A 22,354-nucleotide genomic window follows, 5' to 3' on the forward strand; every position below is an offset into this window, starting at 1 on the left:
TGAGAACCACTGCTCAGATTTCAGAGGAAATGGTTACAGAAAAGAATATTCTGATTAATTTCCATTCTTCTCAAGGAACCATTCTACCAATAGACAATACTTCTCTACATAGCTTGAAATTTAAACACTGAGGCAGAAATAAGCAAACCTTAGACTAATGCATGCCTCTCAACTGACCTGAATTCCTCAATAGGCATATGTCCTGAGAATTTGTAGACCAGGCAAGATTTACTCCCATACAGTCATCCAGAAGGTTTAGAATCATTCATACTTAAGTTTAGTGTGGAGGTTTGTGACCAGCTTATCAGACTGTTAACTTTACCAAATGTCTGTTCTGTCATCTAAAGTGGCTTTATTCATAGAATGCTGATAGCAATGCACTTGCAACACTAATGAAGCGGTACTTTAATTTTTGAATGGATCTGATTTTTATTCAGACATTAAAGGAAGGGTTTAGACATCTAAATCCTTCATGACCACATGGCTATGGTGTTGTGTGTTGGAAGCATGTAAAGCAGAGAGGGTTCCCTTTGAAGGCTAATTTGTTTATCTTTGATCTTATGATTCATGAGGTTGTATCGCCTTTATGAAGAAATATGCAAGGTGACTACATGGTCCTGGGTTGTACCTTTGCTACACTTCAAATTAGACACACAAGTATGTTCCAATTTGGTCTTCGGCAGGAAAGCGCTGGATGCCATAGTATCACCATGAACTCAAGCCTCTGTTGTGCATAGATCTTTTTTCTGTGCATAGATACCGATGTGCCTTAGAAATACCATGGATCAATGGGTAAATACTGGCTCCAAACTAATACCTTCCCTGTACAACTGCATTTCTGATTAAAATCCCATGATTGGGATCAGTGGACCTGAATATGAAGAACGTGAAAACGTGTCTATCTGAAAATTTTCTTTTCTTCAATAATGCAAGTCCACTAACTCAACCACTCTTTTTGTGGTTCTAGGTACTGGGATATTTGTTCAGTGGTTCTTTGCTCTGTGCCCCGTGGACATCAAACAACTACTAAGCTACAAATAATATGGCTAATGTTATAGTATAAACAAGTTCCATCGTTACTGCTCACTTCAACTAGTTTGTGCTTCAGTGGCAAGGCTATAGCACTCACCCTGTGATGAGTAGGTCTCTCTTTTCCCTCAGAGCTTCATGGAATCCAGAAGCCTGTTGAAGATTAGTAGACAAAACAAGGAGCCTTGTTAGGTTTTGCAGATGTGATTCAAACACTCTCTGTCTGTCTGTCTTGGCTAATGAGGACCAATCAGTGAACTGGTAGCTGGTCCCTAGAGGTACATCCTCGAGAAACTCCCTTTAGAATACAGTGCAGTCAGAAAGCAATACAGCTATACCATTTATTCACCAAAAACTTATGAGACAAGGAACATGAACATAAAGCTTAACTAAAGATATTGGTCATGCAGACTGGAAATTGAATTTAAAAGGACAGGCAAAGAAACATACACATAGATGGGGTCTCTACTGCTACTACCACAATAAAGTATCAGTCTGTTTTCTTTGGACACAGATTTAGAAATTTCAGGGTTCCTGGCAGGTTGTTAGGGGCAGGGAGATGAAGGCATTCTTTAGCCCCCTCTCCCAGAGGAGATGGATCACTGCAGCTCTTAAAAGCTCCTCTGAAGTGTCCTCACCTATTTAGTTTGACTTGAGACAAGATGGAATTTCTATGTGTAATTAGACCTGTAGAACCAGTCATATTGATCCCCCTGCCATTCCAATCTTCTTGTCTGAACTAAGGAATTTCACATCGTCTTTGAATTTGTAGATTCAGTTTTTCCCCAATAGATTCTTTGAGATAAGTGTTCTTCGAGTGATGGTCCCTATATGTATTCCAAACATGGATGCACATATATGCGGGAGCCGGAAGGTTTTTTCAGCAGTGTCGGTTGGCCCGCACGTGCGCTGTACATAGCCTCATGGTGCAGGCAAGGTTATATGAGACTGTGTGAGACGATGCTCCCTTAGTTCCCTCTTACCGCTGCATGGTTGGAGTCGGAATCCTTGTTACTCCATACTTGTAACTTGCCTACAAGAATGCTTGTCCATTGTACATAGTATTTCTCTTCCTTTTTTATTATAATTAGTGTAGTTAGCGGTAACCCTCTCCCTGTCTGGGGCTGGGCTCTCCCCCTGCTTCTCCGGGGTACTATGCCCCACGTTCCGGAGTTCAAGAACCGTGCGTTGTGCCCTCGCTCATTCTCCATGAGAAATGAGTATCACCACTGCCTTTATTGCCTCGAGGAAGCTAATCTAGCTGCCCATTGCAAAATCTACCACTCCTTTCTGCTGTGGAGCTGTGGGGCTCACCTATTCTGCCTCCATAAGTTCCTCATGGAGGAGGTCCCCTGGCTGCGTGCCTAGTCTGACCAGGAACTGTCAGTTCTGACAGTGCAATGCCTTTCACCAGCAGTGAGCCCCTCACCTAGCACTTCTTGCGCCTCAGATCCAAAGGTGCAGCCGGTGTCGGAGAAGTCCCAGTGTGAGTCACAAACACACTCATGGGCATCGTAGCAAGTCCCCATCATGGACAGTTGCCAAGCTCAATGTTCCTTCCCCGAGCAGCGTCCGGTCAGGTGAGATACTATGTGCAGACACTACTTTAGTTTTCCCCATTCTGAGGGCAAATCTAAAGAAGCGAAAGGTGGCAGTAACATCGAATGCACTGGCTGGCCACCAGCACTGCTCTCCGGCACACACACTGCCAGTGCAACAGCTGTCTCTGCACTCCATACCGCAGATGCCATCACGCTGTGCTGATGATACATGCCCTGGATGCCTGGTGGCATTTACGCCCTCCTCCTGGTGGCACACATGGAACTGCCCTATCCATCTTTTCTGCTGCTCGGGGACCGGAACCCCCCTCTTCAGCAGAAGCATTGTTTCTACTGGGGAATAGACCTTGACTGCAGACTGTCCATACCAACAGCTTCCCCGATAGTGGGTGTCTCCTCCAACTCTGAAGTCCTCTCTGAGGAAAACCTGTCCTTCTCTCCTGTGTCCCAGCACAGCTCAGACTCTCAGGCACAGCTGGTGCATGTGTCCGGGTATGCTCCCCTCCCCCCCACTGATGCCGTGGTACTGCTACCCTTGGGTCCCACCATACCATGAGGACCCAACCTCTTGGCAGTATTGGCCATCCTGCGACCCTTATCACTGGCCTTATTCACCTCAGGCCACCCACCCTTCGGTCCGGGCCCCTGCTCAGACTCAGAAGTGGAGCTAGTATCGATAGATTCCAGCAGACCTTACCATCACTGCCTCCTTGCCGAATGATACCCTGATTTTCCCCACCCCACCCTCTCACCTCCTGACAATCAAAAGTAGTACCAGGAGCTGCTGCAGACGGTTGCTAGTGACTTGGGCATACTCCTGGACGAGGTCCAGACCACTACCACCACCAGTTGCTGGATATCTTCCAGTCCCAAGGACCGGCTTGCGCTGTGTTGCCCATCAGTGATGCTGTCCTGTGGCCAGCGTGGGCGGTCTGGCACATGCCTGCCTCCTGTGTCCCCTATGGTCAAATAGGCAGATCGCTGGTACTTTGTTTCCTCGAAAGAAACAGACTTTCTTTTCTCCCTCCCACCTGCCCACTTCCCGGGTGGTTCACACAGTGACTGAACGCTTGAGGCAGCGTACGCATGGCCAGCACACAGGGTGGCCAGACTTCTGGGCTGGAAGCTCTACTTTTCCGCTGTGTTACAGTTTTGCATGGCCAATTACCAGGCTTTGCTAGCAAATTAGGACTTTAACAATTATGCCAAGCTAGCGGAGTTCCTGGATGACTTGCCATTGGACAAACGGCAAGGCTTCCAGGCTCTTGTGGAAGAAGGTCACTTGACTGACTAGATGAGCCGCCAAGAGGTGGTTGATGTCGCAGACCCATCCTGCTCCCTTGTGACCGGCATAGTCATGCACAGGGTGTCGTGGCTGCCATCCTCTGGCTTCCAACGGGAGGTCAAGACCACCATTCAGGGCCTCTCCTTTTACGAAGACAAGCTGGTCTCATCAGTCTTTGCCAAGTCTTTGCCAAGTCCCTTCACTCCGTGAAGGACTCGAGGGTGATGCTTTGGTCTCTAGGTGTTTACATCCCAGCACCCCGGTGGAAACAGCAACGACATACCAGACCGCTGTCTCCACTGTGAGGATGCCCCACCTTAACGACACTGATCCCAAGGGCCCTGGGCCTCGGCCCCTGCCACAGCCACCTCTTCCGCCTCGCCTCGTCAACCACCCAAAGCCCAGTTTTGACACACAAGTTGAGAGCTGAGAGTCCCCTGCATCAGCATCCTCGTCCTCCCCTCTCCCCAGTCACCTTTGGGGCTGTCTTTCCCCTTTTGCCCACAACAGGGGCAAGATCACCATGGACTATTGGGTGCTGGGGATCATACGGCACTGTTACTCTATCAAGTTTCTCACCTCCCCACTCCTCTGGTCTCCCACGGGGGATACCTCCCACCATGCCCTCCTACAAAATGAAGCATATGCCCTCCTCACTAAAGGCGTGATAGAACTGGTGCTCGACCCCTTCATCGGCTAGGATTTCTACTCTCCATATTTCTCATCCCGAAGAAGGGCGGAGGGCTTTGCCCTATACTTGATGTCCGCATTCTCAACACCATCAGCTGCAAAACCAAGTTCTATATGGTCATGCTCGCCTTGATGATTACCTTCCTTCTCTGGGGAGTCTGGTTCACAGCTCTCAACATGAAAGATGCATACTTTCATATCGACATCCACCTGGCCCACCACAAATTTCTTCGCTTCCGCATGGGCACTAACCACTACCAGTTCAGGGTCCTTCCCTTCAGCATTGTGATAACCCCCACAGTCTTCACAAAAGTGTTTGCAGTAGTGCAGCACATCTCCGGCATCTGGGATACTCCCAGTATTTGGACAACTGGCTTCTCGTCATGCCTTCCTGCACCAAGCTAACATCTGCCACATCACAGTCTTCACTCTCTCCTCGACACTCTGTGTCTGCATCAATGAGGAGAAATCAGTGCTCATCCTGACACAGACAATCCACTTCCTTGGTGCCCACCTCGATTCCATGGCTGCTCGGGCCTTTCTCCTGGGAGACCGCTTCGCCACCTGGATGGTTGTAGTGGTGGCCCTTCACCGCAACCCCCGCACCACAGTGCATCTACGTAATGCTGTATACTCGATTACATGTGTGCTGTCTACAGCTGTGGTTCCTGTCAGTTGCCTGGCCCCATGCCACCCACTTGGATGACACACTGCTTGTTCCGCGCTCGCTTTGGGCCTCCCTGCTCTGGTGGATCAACTCTCCAAGGTGCTCTTCAGCATCCCCTTCACCACACCTATCCCAGCTGTCACCTTGACCATAGATGTCTCCCTCACCGGTTGGGGCGTTCATCTGAGTGAGCACATTGCCCAGGGGTTTTGGACTCAGCACGAGGCCCACCAATACATCAATATCTTCCAGCTCCGAGCAGTCCGCTTGGCTTGCCGCATATTCCTGCTGCTCATCTGTGCCAGTTCAAATCCTTTCTGACAATATCACGGCTTACATAAATAGGCATGGGGGCACCAAGTCTCTGTCTCTTTATGCAGAATCCATCCACCACTGGAACTGGTGCATCTGCCATCATGTCATGCAGCACACAGTATATCTCCCGGGCATGCAGAACTCCATGGCCAATGTGCTCAGCCGGCACTGATACCTCAATCACAAGTGGGAACTCCACAACCCCACTCTCCATTCGCTGTGCCATGCCTGGGATACCCCTTGCTAGCATCTTTTTGCCATATGTGACAGCCACAATTCCCCCTCTACTGTTCCTGGGGGGCCACGGAGCCCAGCTTCCAAGGTGGTGCTCCCTCCTGCCTTGGGGTGGCGAACTCCCCTATGTCTCCCGCCCCATTTCCCTCCTTCCTGAGGTGCTACAGAAAGTCTGCCAGGACACAAGCCACAATACTGCTGGTCGCTCTGTATTGGCCCAGTCAGTTGTGGTTTCCCGACCTCCTCCGGCTTTCTGTCCACTCCCCACCCCACCTCTGCCTGATGCTGGACCTCACCCCAGACCGGGGCACTGTCCACCACCCCAATCCTGGCCCTCTTCATCTCATAGCCTGTTTTTTGGGGCTCGTGCATAGATAACACCTGCTTGGCACCAGTGTGCCTCATTCTTGCCCACAGCAGGCGGGCCTCCACCAGAGCATATTATACAGTGAAATAGGCCTGTTTCACCTTCTGAGCTCGGTGCCATAACCTTTCCCTGGACGCTGTCTCCATCCCTACTGTCCTGGACTACCCCCTTGAACCTAAGACCTCTGGCCTTTCCCTTAGTTCTGTCCTGGTCCACCTAGCAGTGCTCAGTGTCTTCCTCCTCTTCTCTCCCGTGGATGGATGCTCAATTTTTAACCATCTCACCACTACATGCTTCCTGAAGGGGCTGCGTAACACCTTCCCACTGGTGATCATTCCTGAATCATCCTTGGACCTCAACCTTGTCCTTTCCACCTCACTAGACCCCCCCCCCCCCCACACACACACTTTGAGCTTCTGGCCATGTGCTCCCTCTCCCACTTCTCCATAAGGGTCGTTTTTCTCATGGCCATCGCTTCTACTCAGTGGATCAGTGAATTGGCCGCCATGATCGCTGACCCACTATATACAGTCTTCCATAAGGACAATGTCTCCTTACGCCTTCACCCCAAATTTCTCCCGAAGGTGGTGTCAGACTTCCACATCAACCAGTTGATCTACCTCCTGGTTTTACAATCTAAGCCACATGCCAATCTGGAAGACAGAACCTGCATTCACTTGATGTTCTTCGCACCCTCACAGTCTACCTTGACTGGACCTGTAATTTCTGTGCTTTTCCACGCCTTTGCAGACAGATCCTGAGGTCAGGCCCTCTCCTCCCAATGTGTCTCGAAGTGGGTCTTGGCCTGCATCTGTGCATGCTACGAGCTCTCTAATGCCATGCCACATGGCTGGATCATGGCACACTCGACACAGGCATAGGCAGCCACTTCCACCTCCTTGGCAGATGTATCCTGGCATCTGCTGGGTAGTGACATGGCGTCTTGTCCATACCTTCATGGCCCGCTATGCTATAGCCCAGAGGGCAGTAGCTGATGGAGCCATGGGTTGTGCTGTCCTTCAGACTGTGATACCTCTTGCATCCTGGCAACCTCCGCACTGACCACTGATTGGTACTTACCTGTGTTTGGAATACATATAGAGCCCATCACTCGAAAAAGAAGAGGAGGAGGTTACTTATCTGTGACTGAAGGTTCTTCAAGATGTATAGTCCCTATTTGTATTCCAATTCTCACCCTCCTTCCCCTCTGTTGTGGTCCACGTTGCTCAGTGGTGAGAGGGTGACTGTGATGGGGTGTCGTCCCACACAGCCTCATATAACCTCACCTGCGGCACAAGGCTACATACACTGCACGTGTGGGCCAATGGATATTGATATAAAAATCTTCTGTCTCCGGTGTATGTCGCACATGCACACTCATGTTTGGAATACAAATAAGGACCACGCTTCTTGAAGAATCTCCTGTTACAGGTAAGTAACCACCTCTTATCTCACTAAGGATATGTCTACATTACCCGCCGGATCGTCAGGGAGAGATCAATCCAGCGGGAATTGATTTATCGCGTCTAGACACGATAAATCAACCCCTGAGCCCTCTCCTGTCAACTCCTGTACTCCAGGGCCGCGAGAGGCGCAGGCAGAGTAGACGGGGAAGTGGCAGCAGTCGACTCACAGTGGTGAAGACACCACCGTAAGTTGATCTAAGTACGTCAACTTCAGCTACGTTATTCATGTAGCTGAAGTTGTGTAACTTAGATCGATTTCCCTCCCCATAGTGTAGACCAGGGCTAAAGAATTTATTGGGGATTCCGTTACCTCACAAAAGAATCATTTGCTGAGCCATTATCCCTTGGATTTACAGAAGCTTAACACTTCGCTTGTAGTTTCAAAGGCTGGCTTCCCATCTCACATATAATGGAAGGCCTGAATTAATGTGGTGGAAAAAAATAGTCCCCACACCCTACAACCTCAGAATAGCCATATTCTGTGTTATCACATCACATCCTTTCCGTTGTGATTGCACCATGTGTCCAATGCTAATAAAGAGTATTAAATCTTACAATTGCGTTTACATATTGGAATGATACTACTTTAATACCATGCTCTAGAAACTTGCCAGTGAATTTACAATTGTTTTATGGGCATACTAGTTAGTAGTACTGTTTTGTTAAAATGGTCATAGTTTCATGGAGGAAGGACTTGGAATTGGGTGCATGGACTTGTGTGGAGTATTATCAAAATTTTGTAAAATACAAAAGCATCTTATTGAGTAATGTTTGCAGCAGAATCTGTGCTGTAGTTGTCCTGCTGGGTACTTTTAACCTGAAGGTATTTGGAATTGTTTTGGACCTAAGAGCAGAAGAAGAATTTCCCTATTTTGTGAGAGAGGATCAGTATCTTTATGGAATTCTGAAGGGTCCTGGGTGTAGTCTACGCTAGAAAAGGTTTGCTGGTATCACTATATGAGCAAACCATTCTAAAGTAAATGCAGCTTCAACTAGCAAAAGAGTTTATACTGTTGCCCCAAATGAAGTAAGTGTTACTTGCAAAGGTACTTTTTGCCATTATGATTGCATCTATATTATTCCTTTTGCTGATATAAAAATATCTTTTAAAAAAATCACACCCATAACCAACCTTTTTTTTCTGGCCTTCAGTGTTTGAACTGTGTAATGTAAGCTGCCACTATGTAATGTAATCATGATAATCTTGTAAAAACGTGTGTGTGTGTGTGTGTGTGTGTGTGTATACGTGTGTGTGTATACGTGTGTGTGTGGAGCGAGAAAATATATATACACCTCTACCCTGATATAACATGAATTCGGATATAACGTGGTAAAGCAGCGCTCCAGGGGGGCAGGGCTGCGCACTCTGGCGGATGAAAGCAAGTTCAATATAACACAGTTTTACCTATAACGCAGTAAGATTTTTTTTGGCTTCCGAGGACAGCGTTATATCAGGGTAGAGGGGTGTGTGTGTGTGTATATAGATATAAAAATATTTTTTACATACTTCATAAGTAGATCTCACTTTTTCTGTCTGTTATTCCAGGTGATGCCGCAAGTGTGATTCAGTTTGGTAAATCGGCCAAACGATCACCAGAGTCGACTCAAATTGGGCAGTATGGGAACGGCTTGAAATCGTAGGTATAACAGAAGCCAGCCTTCTGAGATCTTGGGGTCTGGCTGATAGCAGGCCAGCAAATGTTGAGCTTTGTATACTTCTATAAAAAGGAAACACTTTTTAAGTCACATTTAAAAAGCTACCAACCTTTAAGGGAGTTCTGGGTGGCTTTACTTGTTAGCTTTGGATACACTCTGTGTATGTCTGTCTCTCTTTCCTTGTAACTCTTCCTCAGGCAATGAAGCTGGCCCTAGTCCTATGACATCACAATAACTTGCACTCCATGGCAATATCATAATGATACTGAGACTAGAGGCTTGAATGACTATTTGCAAATAGGAGGCTACGGTGACCTCTAAAGGTGAATCCTGTAGATACAACGTGGCTACCAGTACTGGATTCCTAAAGAACCTTTTGGGATGATTGTGAATCTTTATTGGGAATGAAGTACTGATTTGTTCAGAATTTGCTCTTTTGGTGTGGGGCACACACTACTTCTGGGAGAATTCTGTGCCAAAAAATTAAAAATTCTGCATATTTTAGTTGTTTAAATAACACAATATAATAAAGCCAGTTTCAATTATTTTGGTTATTTATTTCAAAATATCTGTCAAGTATGTCTAATAATACAGACCATCCTCTCCCCCCCCCCCCCCAAAAAAAAGATTCTGGTAATTTTTTTTGACAAATAATATTAATACGGAACTTTGAGTAATTCATTTAAATTACAATACTGAACTGTATTTCCTGCACCTGTCAGAAGCAGTTCAAAGACTTGGAGGTATCGGGGGTAACAGAGGAGCTGAGGGAGAGGGTAGGAGCCTGGGAGTGAATCTGGAGGGTATTGGGTGTGGTTGGGAGAAGGTGGTGTTTTTTTGGGGTGGGGGTGGGGAGGGAGGGATTGTTAGAGAGTTGAGAAGCCTCCCCCATGCAGACTCTGCCTAAGCCCTAGCCTTTCCCATTCAGTCAGATGCATCTGCCCCTGTTCCCGCACCTCCCTATCCCCATGGGTCTCTGCAGCCTCCTCCCCCATCCCCAAGTGTTCCTGCAGCCTCCCTCCCCAGGCACAACATTTCAACAGTTTTCTAATGCAAAGACAAGTTATAGAAATTCTAGTTTTCTTCAAGTGATGGTCCCTATGTGTATTCCACATATGGGTACACAAGTGCACCATGTGTCTGAGTCCAGAGATTTTTAGTAAAAAGTGTCCGTTGGTTCACACATGTGCAGTTACTCTCCTCTTGTTCTGAACCAAGAGTACAATGGGCAGTGTGGACCAACCCTGCTCCAGTTCCTTTTTACTATCACGTGGCCTGAGTCAGAATCTTCTGAGTCTACAGCAGATTCTATTATTTTCTTTAATCTGTAATTATATATTGTAAATAGTTTATTAATATTTTAGTATTTTCACTATTTGTTCCCTGCCTTGAGAAAATTCTCTGGAAGACAAGGACTATGCCTTGTGTCCTGGGATTTAAGAACTGTTTCTGTGTTTCCTGCCCCTGCTTCTTTTCAGTGAGTGACTAACACCAGCATTGCCTTTACTGTCTCGGTGAGGTTCACGTCTCTGCTAATTGCATCATCTGTCACTCCTTCCCTCCTCAGACTTGGGGTTGAGAGCTCAGACTGAAAAAGCCATGAGACCCCAGTTGGATCTGGGCCAAGGAGCCCCCTCTGCACACTGATCTCAATAAATGGGCAGTGCAACTCAGGAGCTGAGACTACAACTTCCAAGCCTAGAGAATGAATTAGAGTAAGGGGCACTGTCACAAGCATCGGGACAGATGCTCTAAAAGGTCCATCCCTGATTCTGTCCAAGTCAGGTGAGTCCTTGCACATGGATGATAAGGACTTAGGCCCAGGTAAACTGCCTCTACAGGAGAATGTGGTGTGCTGGAGTATAGATCCATTGGTACCAATTGTGGTGCTGATGTATAAACCAAAGGACAGGCATTCCATTACCTTCAACATCCAGATCAGACTCCAATGTCCACTATAACTAGGGAAGTCTCGGATCTGGCGGCCCAACCACCCATACACCTAGCACCCTGAGACCTGTGTCTCCCTAGAGTACATTTTTTGCTCTCCATGTCCTCAATCCCCTCTCCTCTTATTTAGATATAACATCACACCTGGAAGAAACCACCTCGAGGACACTGGGGTGATCTCTACCATCCATGAATCTGAGTACCCATCCGTCAGTACCGATGGTTCTGCTTGTCGACTGGGAACCTATCTTCTGATCTGATGGGTCAGAGGTTCCAGATGAACCTCTACCCTTGCATAGGGAGATGAGTCTGGTCAGAAGCTCCAGTAGATCTGGGTCCTGTCTCTGCCAAGATATGACTTCGCAGTGCCATGGGATTACTGGAGTCCCTGGGACCCTTAATCTAGGCATCCCAGATCTGTGCATGAACCTTATCTACCCTCTCCTAGCTGACACCAACCGGCTTCATCAGAGTGTGAAGAGGAGGAAGTTGTGCCGGATTCAGGATTTTTGGCGGCCATTTCATCATCCTTGCCAAAGAAGTAGTCACCCCATCTTCACCATCTCTGCCTGATGATCACAGACAATATCACGAACTCTTACAAAGAGTGGCGTCTGAGCTACAGATCCAGCTCAAGGAGGTTTCAAGAGCCTCATCATAGACTATTACATATCTTACAACCGTCGAGTCGCAGTCAAGTGACCCTCCCAGTCAGTGAGGCCTGAGTAGTGTGGCACACTCCTGCCTCATGCACTCCCTCCCCTAAAAGGGTTGAGAAGTGCTACTTCATTCCACCTACAGATGTGGAGTTTTGAATGATGGTCCCTATTGGATTCCACTAGATTCCACTGGAACCTTAGAATTCAAAAGTAGTAGTGTCTGTTGGTCCGCACATGTGCCCTTTCTCCACCTCATGGTTTCATCTCAGGCAACAAAGGACGGGGCAGACTGACTGCGCCCTCAGTTTTCTCACCGCCACATGATCCGAGTCAAAGCTGCTGGTGTCCTCATCTTTCTCTGATGCACTTTAAAAAAATCACCACCACCTGTTTTTAGAATTGTACATACTTTTGGTTGTTGTTTTTTCAGTAGTTTTAGTCTTAGTGTTAGTTTTCAGGAATTAAGAGACTTGGGGACTCCAGTTCTCCACTCCCCAACATCCATGCCTGGATTATGCTGATGACATCAGGGTTCAAGATCTGCGCCTCCTGTCCATGTTCGTTCTTGATCATTGATGAGCAACGCTGCCCTGTACTGCTTGGGAGAAGCCCACATTTGATCCAGGTGCAGTGTCTGCTTGTCCTTCCCAAACTGTACTTGGGAAGACTGGACTCTCTGCCTCAAGAAGCACCTCATAGAGGTTGTCGTGAGGCTGCAGTCGGATCCAGGCTGGGATCTTCCATCCTTCCTGGACATGAAGATCATCACAGACACATCATTTTCCAGATGGGGTGCCCATGTGAGTGAGCACATGACCCAGGGGACTTGGACAACTTGGGAATCCAGAGTGCATATCAACATTCTGGAGCTTTGAGTGGTACAGAGGGTGTGTCATGCATTTCTCCCATCTGTTCTCTCCCATCATATTCTTGTTATGTTGGACAATAACGCTACCATTTATTATATCAGCAAACAGGCATCTGGTCATTGGCGCTTTGTGCAGAAGTGCTGTAGTTGTGCAATTGGTGCCTTGCCCACAAGATCTTGTTGTCGGCAGCCTATCTTCCAGAGACTCAGAACGTGATTGTTGGTGCTCTCAGCAGGAAATTCATGACCGAACATGAATGGCATGACACCATAGGTCAGCGATGTTTTCAACCAGTGGGAGACTTCGACCAGGGATCTCTTTGCCTCCTACAGCAATAGCAGATGCATCACATACTGCTCCAGAGGGGATCTCGGCACCCATTCCAAGGCGATGTCCTCGTCATCCACTGGTCACATCAGATCAATTATGCCTTTCCCCTGCTAGTGTTGCTGCCATGTGTCCTCTGCAAGATCAGGTGGGAGAGCACCACGGTTATTCTGATAACCCCATTCTGACTTTGCCAATTCTGGTTTCCCCACCTCTGCATATGAGCGTCTCCTCCACAAGACCATTACCAATTCAGAGTCCTCCTGTTCAGACTCATTATGGCACCTGGGGCCTTGACAAAAGTCTTTTTCAGTGGTGGTGATCTGGATGAGAAGAAACAGCTTTACTGTCTTTCTGGATCCAGCATGGAGATCCAGTCAGCAACCTCATTTCTAGTCTGCCTATTATCTCTCCCGGGAATCTGTATCAGTGAAGAAAAGTCAACTTTGATTCTCACAAGGACCACAGATTTCATAGAAATGATTCTGGACTTGACTACAGCAAGAGCCTACCTCTCCTAATGGAGAGATTCCACACCATGAGCAATTTGATAAAATGGGTCTGCCCTTCCCTTCTAGGCCATGTGGCCTCATGCACCCATGTAACACCATTTGCCAGGCTCCACCTCCACTTCGGTCTGTCTACTCCCCAGACAACAGTGCCAGAATAACAATCCCGTCCAAGGCGATGGCTTCTCCTGTCTGGTGGGCAAACCCAGAAAAAGTTTGAGGGTTCTTTTTCTCACACCCTCACCCGAGGTGACTATCATCACGGATGCTTCCCTCTTAGGTTGGGGAGCCCACATGGACAATCACATTGCACAAGGCACCCGGACCCCTTGAAAAGCCAGAATGCATATCATCAACCTACTGGAATTCAGGTTTCAGAGTAGCAGCCATGTTAGTCTGTATCCGCAAAAAAGAACAGGAGTACTTGTGGCACCTTAAAGACTAACAAATTTATTTTAGCATGAGCTTTCGTGAGTTACAACTCACTTGAGCGCCTTTCATCCTCTGATTGAAGGCCAAACTATTTTCACTCATCCAACGATAATTAGAATCCTGAAGGGACTAATTAGAATTTTCCCACCGGTGGTTAAACCAACACTACAATGGGATCTTAATCTCATCCTTTCAGTACTTACCACATCTCCTTTTGAACCAATGGCCACTTGTTCCATGTCCCATCTGTTGATGACAGTTGCATCACATCAGCCAGAATGGCGAGCGAGCTGGGAGCACTCATGGAAGATCCATTATATGCCATTTTTCATAAAAAGGTCTTTCTTCGCCTCCATCAAAATTCATCCCTAGAGTAATTCCTGAGTTTCACATAAATCAAACCATCTACTTACTGCTATTTTTCCCCCCGCAAAACCTCATGCTTCTGATGAGGAGAGAAGGCTTCACTCTCTCTAGAAGCCCAGTGGGATACTGGCATTCTGTCTGCAGAGAACAAAAGTGATTAAGAAAACATGTAGACTATTTATTGCCTCAGCAAAGTGATCAAGGGTCAAGCATTATCCACCCAGAGACGCTCTTTTAATGGAGCTCAGGCAGCATCATCCTTCTCTACCAACTAGCAGGTATCCTCCCTCCAACCCTGGGAGGGCATGAGAATCCAGTCCATTGGAGCACAAGCAGCCTCTACAGCATCTCTACGAGACGTACCTCTATTAGATATATGTAGGGTGGCTACCTGGAGCTCTGTCCGTACCTTCACAAAACATTATGCATTGGGCCAAACCTCTGCTGCAGATACATCTGTGGGAATGGCAGTACTGCAGATATCCATACCATCTGCATCCTTGCACCCACCTCCTGTTTGACTCCTGTTTGCTAATCTCCTATGTATGCACCTAGGGGCCATCTCTCAAAGAAGAAATGGAGGTTACTTACCTGTAACTGGAGGTTCTTCAAGCTGTGTGGTCCCTATCTGTATTCCACTGCCTGTCGGCCGTCCCCTCTGTTGCATATCATGACTGGATTCATGGTAAGAGGAGGAACTGGAGCATCATCATTCCACACTTTCCCTTCTACCCTTGGTTCAGAGCACAAAGAGAGCAATTGTGCATGTGCGGACCACGGGACACTGCTTACTAAAAATCTCCAGACTCGGGTGCATGACGTGCATGCGTACCCAAAGAACCTCCAGTTACAGGTAAGTAACTTCCATTTTCCTTTGTTAGGGGCGCGCTTGAGGGGATGGGAGTGGTGGGAAGAGTGGGGGAGAAGGAAACTGGCAGAGGTAGAAATGGGAAAGGAGAGAGAAGCATAATGGACAGGGAGGGTAAGGTTGGGCAGGGCTGTTCGGGAGGTCACTGGGTCCAGTGCCCTGGAGCTAGTGCTGGCCACTGTGGGCAAGGAGCTCTGAAGGTTGTAGTGATTCCATAGTTTGTGCCCTGGTGAGCTCTTCTGGCTGCTGCTGCTGCTCCCCATGTGGCTGGAGGAAGTGATGCTCACTGGGCCTTGCACTGTATATGTATCCAGCTGAGTCTGGAGCAGGTTTTCTGCAGAGCTAGACGATCCTACTTTTTGGCTATAGCTGGTGCTGGATGTTTTGGGGAACAAGCCCAGAGGCCTCCATCTAATCCAGGGGTGGGCAAACTTTCTGTCCTGAGAGTCACATTGGGGTTCCGAAACTGTATGGAGGGCCGGGTAGGGAAGGCTGTGCCTCCCGAAACAGCCTTTCCCCTGCCCCCATCCACCCCCTCCCACTTTCCACCCTGACTGCCCCCCTCAGAACCTCTGAGCCATCCAAACCCCCTGGTCCTTGTCCCCTGACCCTCCCAGGACCCCCCCCGCCCCAATGGCCTCCCGGGACCACACCCCCATCCAATCCCCCGCCCGTCCCCTGAGTGCCCATCTCAGAACCTTTGACCCATCCAAGCCCCCGGCTTCTTGTCCCCTATCCACCTCCTCCCACTTCCTGACCCCTCAGAACCTCCGACCCATCCAACCCCTCCTGCTCCTTGTCCCCTGACCATCCCCTCCCACTTCCTGCCCCCTCAGAACCTCCGACCCATCCAACCCCTCCTGCTCCTTGTCCCCTGACCATCCCCTCCCACTTCCTGCCCCCTCAGAACCTCCGACCCATCCAACCCCCCTGCTCCTTGTCTCCTATCTGCCCCTTCCCACTTCCCACCCCTGACTGCCCCGACCCCTATCCACACCCTGCCCCGTCAGGCCCCCCAGGACTCCCACGCCTCTCCAACCCCCCCCATCTCCTGACCCCCCCCCCGATCGTCTGCCCCATCTAACGGCTCCCTGCCCCCTGGGATCCCCTGCCCCTTATTCAACCCCCCCTCCCCACTCCCCTTACCATGCTGGTCAGAGCACCAGGACTGGTAGCCACGCCGCCCGGCTGGAGCCAGCCACGCCGCCGTGCAGTCTAGAGCACTGAGGCAGGCCGGCGGCTCTTGTAGCCACACTGCCCGGCAGGAGCTCGCCACCCAGAGTGCTGGCGGCATGGTGAGCTGAGTCTGTGGGGGAGGGGGGGACAGCAGGGAAGGGCCCCAGGGATAGCCTCCCTGACCGGGAGCTCAAGGGCCGGGCAGGAGGGTCCGTGGGCTGGATGTGGCCCACGGGCCACAGTTTGCCCACCTCTGATCTAATCCTACGAAAATATGTCCTTTTCTGGATTGTCATCTTTGTGGGGTGAATAAGGATATTTAGGGCATGAGTGATTTGGGATTTTTGTTTGTACAGCGTGACAAGATGTTTCTCTTAAACCATTTTGAGATATTCTTCTTCGAGTGATTGCTCCTATGCATTCCATGTAGGTGTGCGCACCGCGCGTGCACGGCTCTCCGGAACATTTTTACCCTAGCAACTCCGGCGGGCCGGCTGGGCGCCCCCTGGAGTGGCGCCACTATGGCGCCGAATATATACCCCAGCCGGCCCGTCCGCTCCTCAGTTCCTTCTTACCGCCCGTGACGGCCAGTTGGAACAGTGGAGTGCTCCTTTACTTCCACAGCCCTAGCGTTTCTCCGTTCTTTAGCATAGTTCGTTAACTTAGTTTAGTTGTTAGATTAATTGAATAAGTTTAGTTAGTTATAGTATAAGTAGGGAATTAGAGGGATTAGCCCCTCTTCTTCCTCAACCGGTGCGGGCTTATGCCCAGGGCACCGGGATTCAAGCCCTGTGTGGCTTGCCAGCGGCACATGCCCATGGGTGACCCGCACGACTCCTGCCTGCGCTGCCTCGGGGAGTCTCACAGAACTGATAAGTACCCGATCTGTGCAGCCTTCAAACCCCGAACGAGGAAGGAGCGGGACTCTCGCTTAAAGCAACTCCTCATGGAGGCTTCGCTCCAGCCTCCCGTGCCGACCCCACCGGCGCCGAAGTCATCCTCGGCGTGCAGCGCACCGGCGGCACCGAGCCTCCCCGGTACCGAGGCCCCGCGACACCCGGCACCGACATCCCGGCACCACTCCCTCTCCCCAACGAGGAAGCATAAGACGCCAAAGACGACCTCGAAGCTGCATCCTCCGAGGCCGTTAGCCCAGCCACCTCCGAAACAGACGGTACCGGCTGTGGTGGTGCACAAACCGTACACGGTGCCGTCGACTCCGGCACCCCAGAGGCCGTCGAGTCCGGCACCACCCTGCTCCCCGGTGCCAGCCGAGGTCGAGCTGCAGCTCCCGTCCACGCCTGAGGCATTTGCGACGGCGAGAGAGCTTATCGAGCTCACAGAGGCACCGAGCCCCCAGCACCGTCGGTGCGGGCCGTTAAGTCAGCGGGCAAGCCGCCGATGATACGGTCTCCTTCCCCTGACGGACGGGATAGACGGCGCTCCAGGACTCGGTCCCGATCCCGATCTCGGAGACGGTCACCGCCACGCCGATCCCGATCCCGGCGCCGATCACCGTCGCGGCGCCGCTCCCCATCTCGGCACCGGTCACAGTCCTGGTACTGCTCACCATTGCGGTACCGGTCACACTCCCGGCGACGTTCCCGGTCACCGAGTCGCTGGCACCGCTCTCGATCCCGATCACCGAGTCACCTGCACCGCAGGAGGTCCGGCTCCAGAGCCCATTCTCGGCACCGAGACTCCCGGAGCCGCTCCCGACACCGTCGGTCGCCATCGAGGTCGAGCTCCCGGCACCGTCGAGGTCGAGCTCCTGGCACCGTCGGTCGAGCTCCCGGCACCGCAGCGCACGCCGGTCCCGCTCTCCGATCCGGTACCGTGATGACCGGCACCGAGCCTCGGCGCCGCTCAGAGGCCTGCCACCGGCATCGGAGACGCACTCGGGTGTCGCCTCAGCTCCCCCCTGGCCCTCTCGTCAGCCCTCGGTTGCTTCTCCTGAGGGCAGTGGTGCAGGTTTTGGAGCCGAGTCCCAAGGCCGGGAACATGGACCCCATCAGTGGGGATTTTGGGTTCCCTGGGACTACCATGACCCTCGAGGGCTTCCCTTTCCCCCGAGGCAGGTGGGAGCGGAGCGTCGGGAGCCAGAGGCCACAGTCAGCAGGCCGCCCCCATCACCGACGGGAGAGGCCACATTGCCACAGGATCCGACTCAAGATCCAGGTTCCATGGCGGATGAGCACCCATTGGAGGAGCAGGCTCCTGACGAGGTACTCCCAGGTCGATCCTCGTCATCCTCACCGGGCGAGACGGTGGCGGGGGCATCCACGACCGACCCCCCGCCTATTGATTTACGGGCACACCAGGACCTTCTCCGCCGGGTGGCGAAGGCCATTAACCTGCCTGTCGAGGAGGTCCCGGAGGACGAGGACCCAGTGACTAATGTCATTGGAGCAGAGGCCCCGATGGGGGTGGCCCTGCCCTTTATCCGCACGATACAGCGGAATAGCGCTACCATCTGGCAGTAGCCGTCGTCGATCCCCCCCACGGCACGTGGGGTGGAGAGGAAGTACTCGGTCCCGCCCAAGGGGTATGAGTATTTCTACATACACCCAACTCCGGACTCTCTGGTGGTCCAGTCTGTAAACGACCGGGAGCGGCATGGACAACCTGCGGCAGCGCCGAAATCTAAGGAGGCACGGCGCATGGACCTGTTGGGGTGCAAGGTCTATTCAGCGGGTGGCCTTCAGCTCCGAATCGCGAACCAGATGGCGCTGCTTTCCCGGTACACCTTTGACATCTTGATGTCCCTGGGGAAGTTTTCGGAGCTGACCCCGCCAGCCTCACGCCAAGAGTTCTCGGCGCTCTTGGAAGAGGGCAGGAAAGCCTCCCGGTCCTTAATGCAGGCCGCCCTGGACTCCGCTGACTCGGGAGCCAGAACCGTGGCCTCCGGGGTGACTATGAGGCGCATTTCGTGGCTGCAGTCCTCCACCTTGCTGCCTGAGGTGCAGTACACCCTCCAGGACCTCCCCTTTGACACCCAGGGTCTCTTCTCAGACAAGACTGACTCCAGAATCCAGACCCTGAAGGATGGCCAGGTTGCCATTCGCACTCTGGGCATGCACACTCCAGCTACCCAGAGGAGGTCATTCCGGCAGCAGCCCTACCGGCCCTTTACCCAGGCCAGGTCAAGGCCTTTTAACAGTCGCCGTACGGCTTTACACCGCCGCAAGCCGTCGGGGAGCAGGCGTAACCAGGCCCAGGGCCCTTCCAAGGCCCCTCAGGGCCCCAAACAGGCCTTTTGATGGGACGCCCGGGGACGGCCCATCAGTCTCCCTCCAGGATCCTACCCCGTTATTTTCCGACCGTCTTTCCCACTTCCTCCAGGCGTGGTGCTCCATAATATCGGACAGCTGGGTCCTCAGTACCATCCAGCACGGTTACCGCCTTCAGTTTATTTCGCCCCCTCCCTCCCACCCACCTTCCCTGTCCCTCTTCAGGGACCCCTCTCATGAGCAAGCCCTCTTACAAGAGGTCGAGACTCTGTTGAGCGTGGGTGCTATAGAGGAGGTGCCACACAACAGGCGGGGCAGGGGATTTTATTCCAGATATTTTCTCATCCCCAAGGCGAAAGGAGGTCTTCGTCCCATCTTAGACCTCCGGGAGCTCAACAGACACCTGTGCAAGCTCAAGTTCCGTATGGTCACCCTGGGGACCATCATTCCTTCCCTGGATCCAGGAGACTGATTTGCCGCCCTCGACATGAAGGATGCATACTTTCATGTGGCAATTTACCCTCCCCACAGACGCTGCCTGCGTTTCGTGGTCAACGGCGAACACTACCAGTTTGCGGTACTGCCCTTCGGCCTATCCACCGCACCAAAGGTTTTCACCAAGTGCATGGCGGTGGTTGCCGCAGCCCTCCGCCGGCGTCGAATACATGTCTACCCATATCTCGACGACTGGCTAATACGCGGGCCATCCCAAGAACTGGTAGCGGATCGAGTGGCCGAAATACTCTCTCTGTTCCGGTCACTAGGCCTCCTTATCAATGCCGAGAAGTCCTGCTTGACTCCAACGCAAAGAGTGGAGTTCATAGGAGCGGTCCTCGACTCCAACTTAGCCAGGGCCTGCCTTCCTCGTCCTCGGCACCAGACAATAGTCTCGATCATACGGGACCTGCATGCCTTCCCCACAACGACGGTGCGGTCCTGCCTACGCCTACTGGGCCACATGGCAGCGTGCACGTTTGTGACCGCGCACGCGAGGCTGCGCCTTCGCCCATTCCAGATTTGGTTGGCAGCGGTGTACCGCCCCCATCGCGACCCTGTAGACATGGTGGTGACGGTCGCAAAGCCCACTCTCCAGACTCTCACCTGGTGGCTGGACCCGGGGGTCGTCTGCGCAGGGGTCCCGTTCCGCCTTCCTCGCCCGTCGGTCACCCTGACCACAGACGCCTCGGCGCTAGGATGGGGTGCTCACATGGGTGACCTACACACACAAGGTCTCTGGTCGGCCCAGGAGCTCTCCCTCCACATCAACGTCCGAGAGCTGAGAGTGATCCGCTTGGCGTGTCTCGCTTTTCGGACCCACCTGCAGGACCGCTGCGTAGCGGTGTTCACAGACAACACGATGGCGATGTTCTATGTGAACAAGCAGGGCGGAGCCCGGTCCTTCCTACTCTGCAAAGAAGCGATGCTCCTGTGGGACTTTTGCGTGACCCACTCGATTCGCCTAGAAGCGTCTTTTCTGCCAGGGGTACAGAACACGTTGGCCGACCATCTCAGCAGATCGTTCACCTCCCACGAGTGGTCCCTACGCCCAGATGTGGCTCACACAATTTTCCGGAGGTGGGGGTTTCCCCAGATAGACCTGTTCGCCTCCAGGGAGAACAGGAAGTGCCACAGGTTCTGCTCGTACTAGGGTCGAGCTCCGGGATCCCTGTCGGATGCATTCCTCTTCACATGGACGGATCACCTCCTCTACGCATTCCCTCCGTTTCCGCTCATACACCGGGTGCTACTCAAGCTTCGGAGGGACAGGGCCCGCGTAATACTCGTCGCTCCGGCCTGGCCGAGACAGCACTGGTACACCCTGCTGCTCGAGCTCTCGGTTCGGGATCCCATCCCCCTCCCGTTATGGCCGGACCTCATCACTCAGGACCTCGGCAGGCTTTGTCACCCGAACCTGCAGTCCCTGCATCTTACAGCTTGGTTCCTGAGTGGTTGACCCGCGCGGAGAGGGACTGTTCGGCAGTGCAGCAAGTCCTGCTCGAAAGCAGAAAGCCATCAACGCGCTCTACCTACCTCACGAAGTGGAAACGTTTCGCGATCTGGTGTGACCAACGAGGCCTTAATCCATTCCTAGTCCCCATCCCGACCATCCTGGACTACCTCTGGTACCTTAAAGGCCAAGGTCTAGCGATCTCCTCCTTGAAGGTGCACCTGGCAGCCGTGTCGGCTTTTCGGCCTTCTATGGGAGGTCGGTCCATCTTTTCCAACCAGATGGTTTCCCGATTCCTTAAGGGCCTCGATCGTTTGTACCCGCCGATACGTCGTCCTACTCCAACGTGGGATCTGAATCTGGTTCTGGCCCAGCTTATGAGACCACCCTTTGAGCCCCTGGCTTCGTGCTCTCTGCTTTATCTCACCTGGAAGACTGCGTTCCTCGTGGCGATTACATCGGCCAGACGAGTGTCTGAGCTCCGCGCCCTAACGGCCATTCCACCGTATACTGTCTTCCATGGTGACAAGGTGCAGCTTCGACCACACCCGGCCTTCCTCCCTAAGGTGGTGTCGGCCTTCCATCTCAACCAGAAGATCTTCCTTCCGGTCTTCTTCCCGAAGCCGCACGCCTCACCTCGTGAGCAGCAGCTCCACACCCTGGACGTCCGCAGGGCCCTCGCTTTTTATATCGAGCAGACGAAGCCCTTCCGGCGTTCGACCCAGCTGTTTGTAGCGGTTGCCGATGGCATG

General features: G+C 51.8%; 1 protein-coding gene and 1 long non-coding RNA gene across 4 annotated transcripts in view; one reads left to right on the forward strand and one right to left on the reverse strand.

Moving 5' to 3' along the window:
- Positions 1-9,460, reverse strand: part of LOC123351216 — a 56,821-nt gene extending 47,361 nt beyond the window's left edge. The window contains exons 1-2 of the long non-coding RNA XR_006573956.1: positions 9,378-9,460; positions 1,130-1,182 (exon numbers count right to left, since the gene is read on the reverse strand). This is a non-coding gene — a long non-coding RNA (uncharacterized LOC123351216). The remainder of the gene's footprint in view (positions 1-1,129; positions 1,183-9,377) is intronic.
- The window catches only part of MORC2 (MORC family CW-type zinc finger 2), a 104,082-nt gene that overhangs the window by 15,664 nt on the left and 66,064 nt on the right, over positions 1-22,354 (forward strand). For all 3 annotated transcript variants that reach the window (XM_044990461.1, XM_044990459.1, XM_044990460.1), the window contains exon 5: positions 9,159-9,249. In XM_044990461.1, coding sequence (XP_044846396.1) covers positions 9,159-9,249 — 91 coding nt within the window. The remainder of the gene's footprint in view (positions 1-9,158; positions 9,250-22,354) is intronic.

Source organism: Mauremys mutica, chromosome 16 (assembly GCF_020497125.1).
Source record: "Mauremys mutica isolate MM-2020 ecotype Southern chromosome 16, ASM2049712v1, whole genome shotgun sequence".
In the NCBI taxonomy this organism is placed as follows: domain Eukaryota; kingdom Metazoa; phylum Chordata; order Testudines; family Geoemydidae; genus Mauremys; species Mauremys mutica.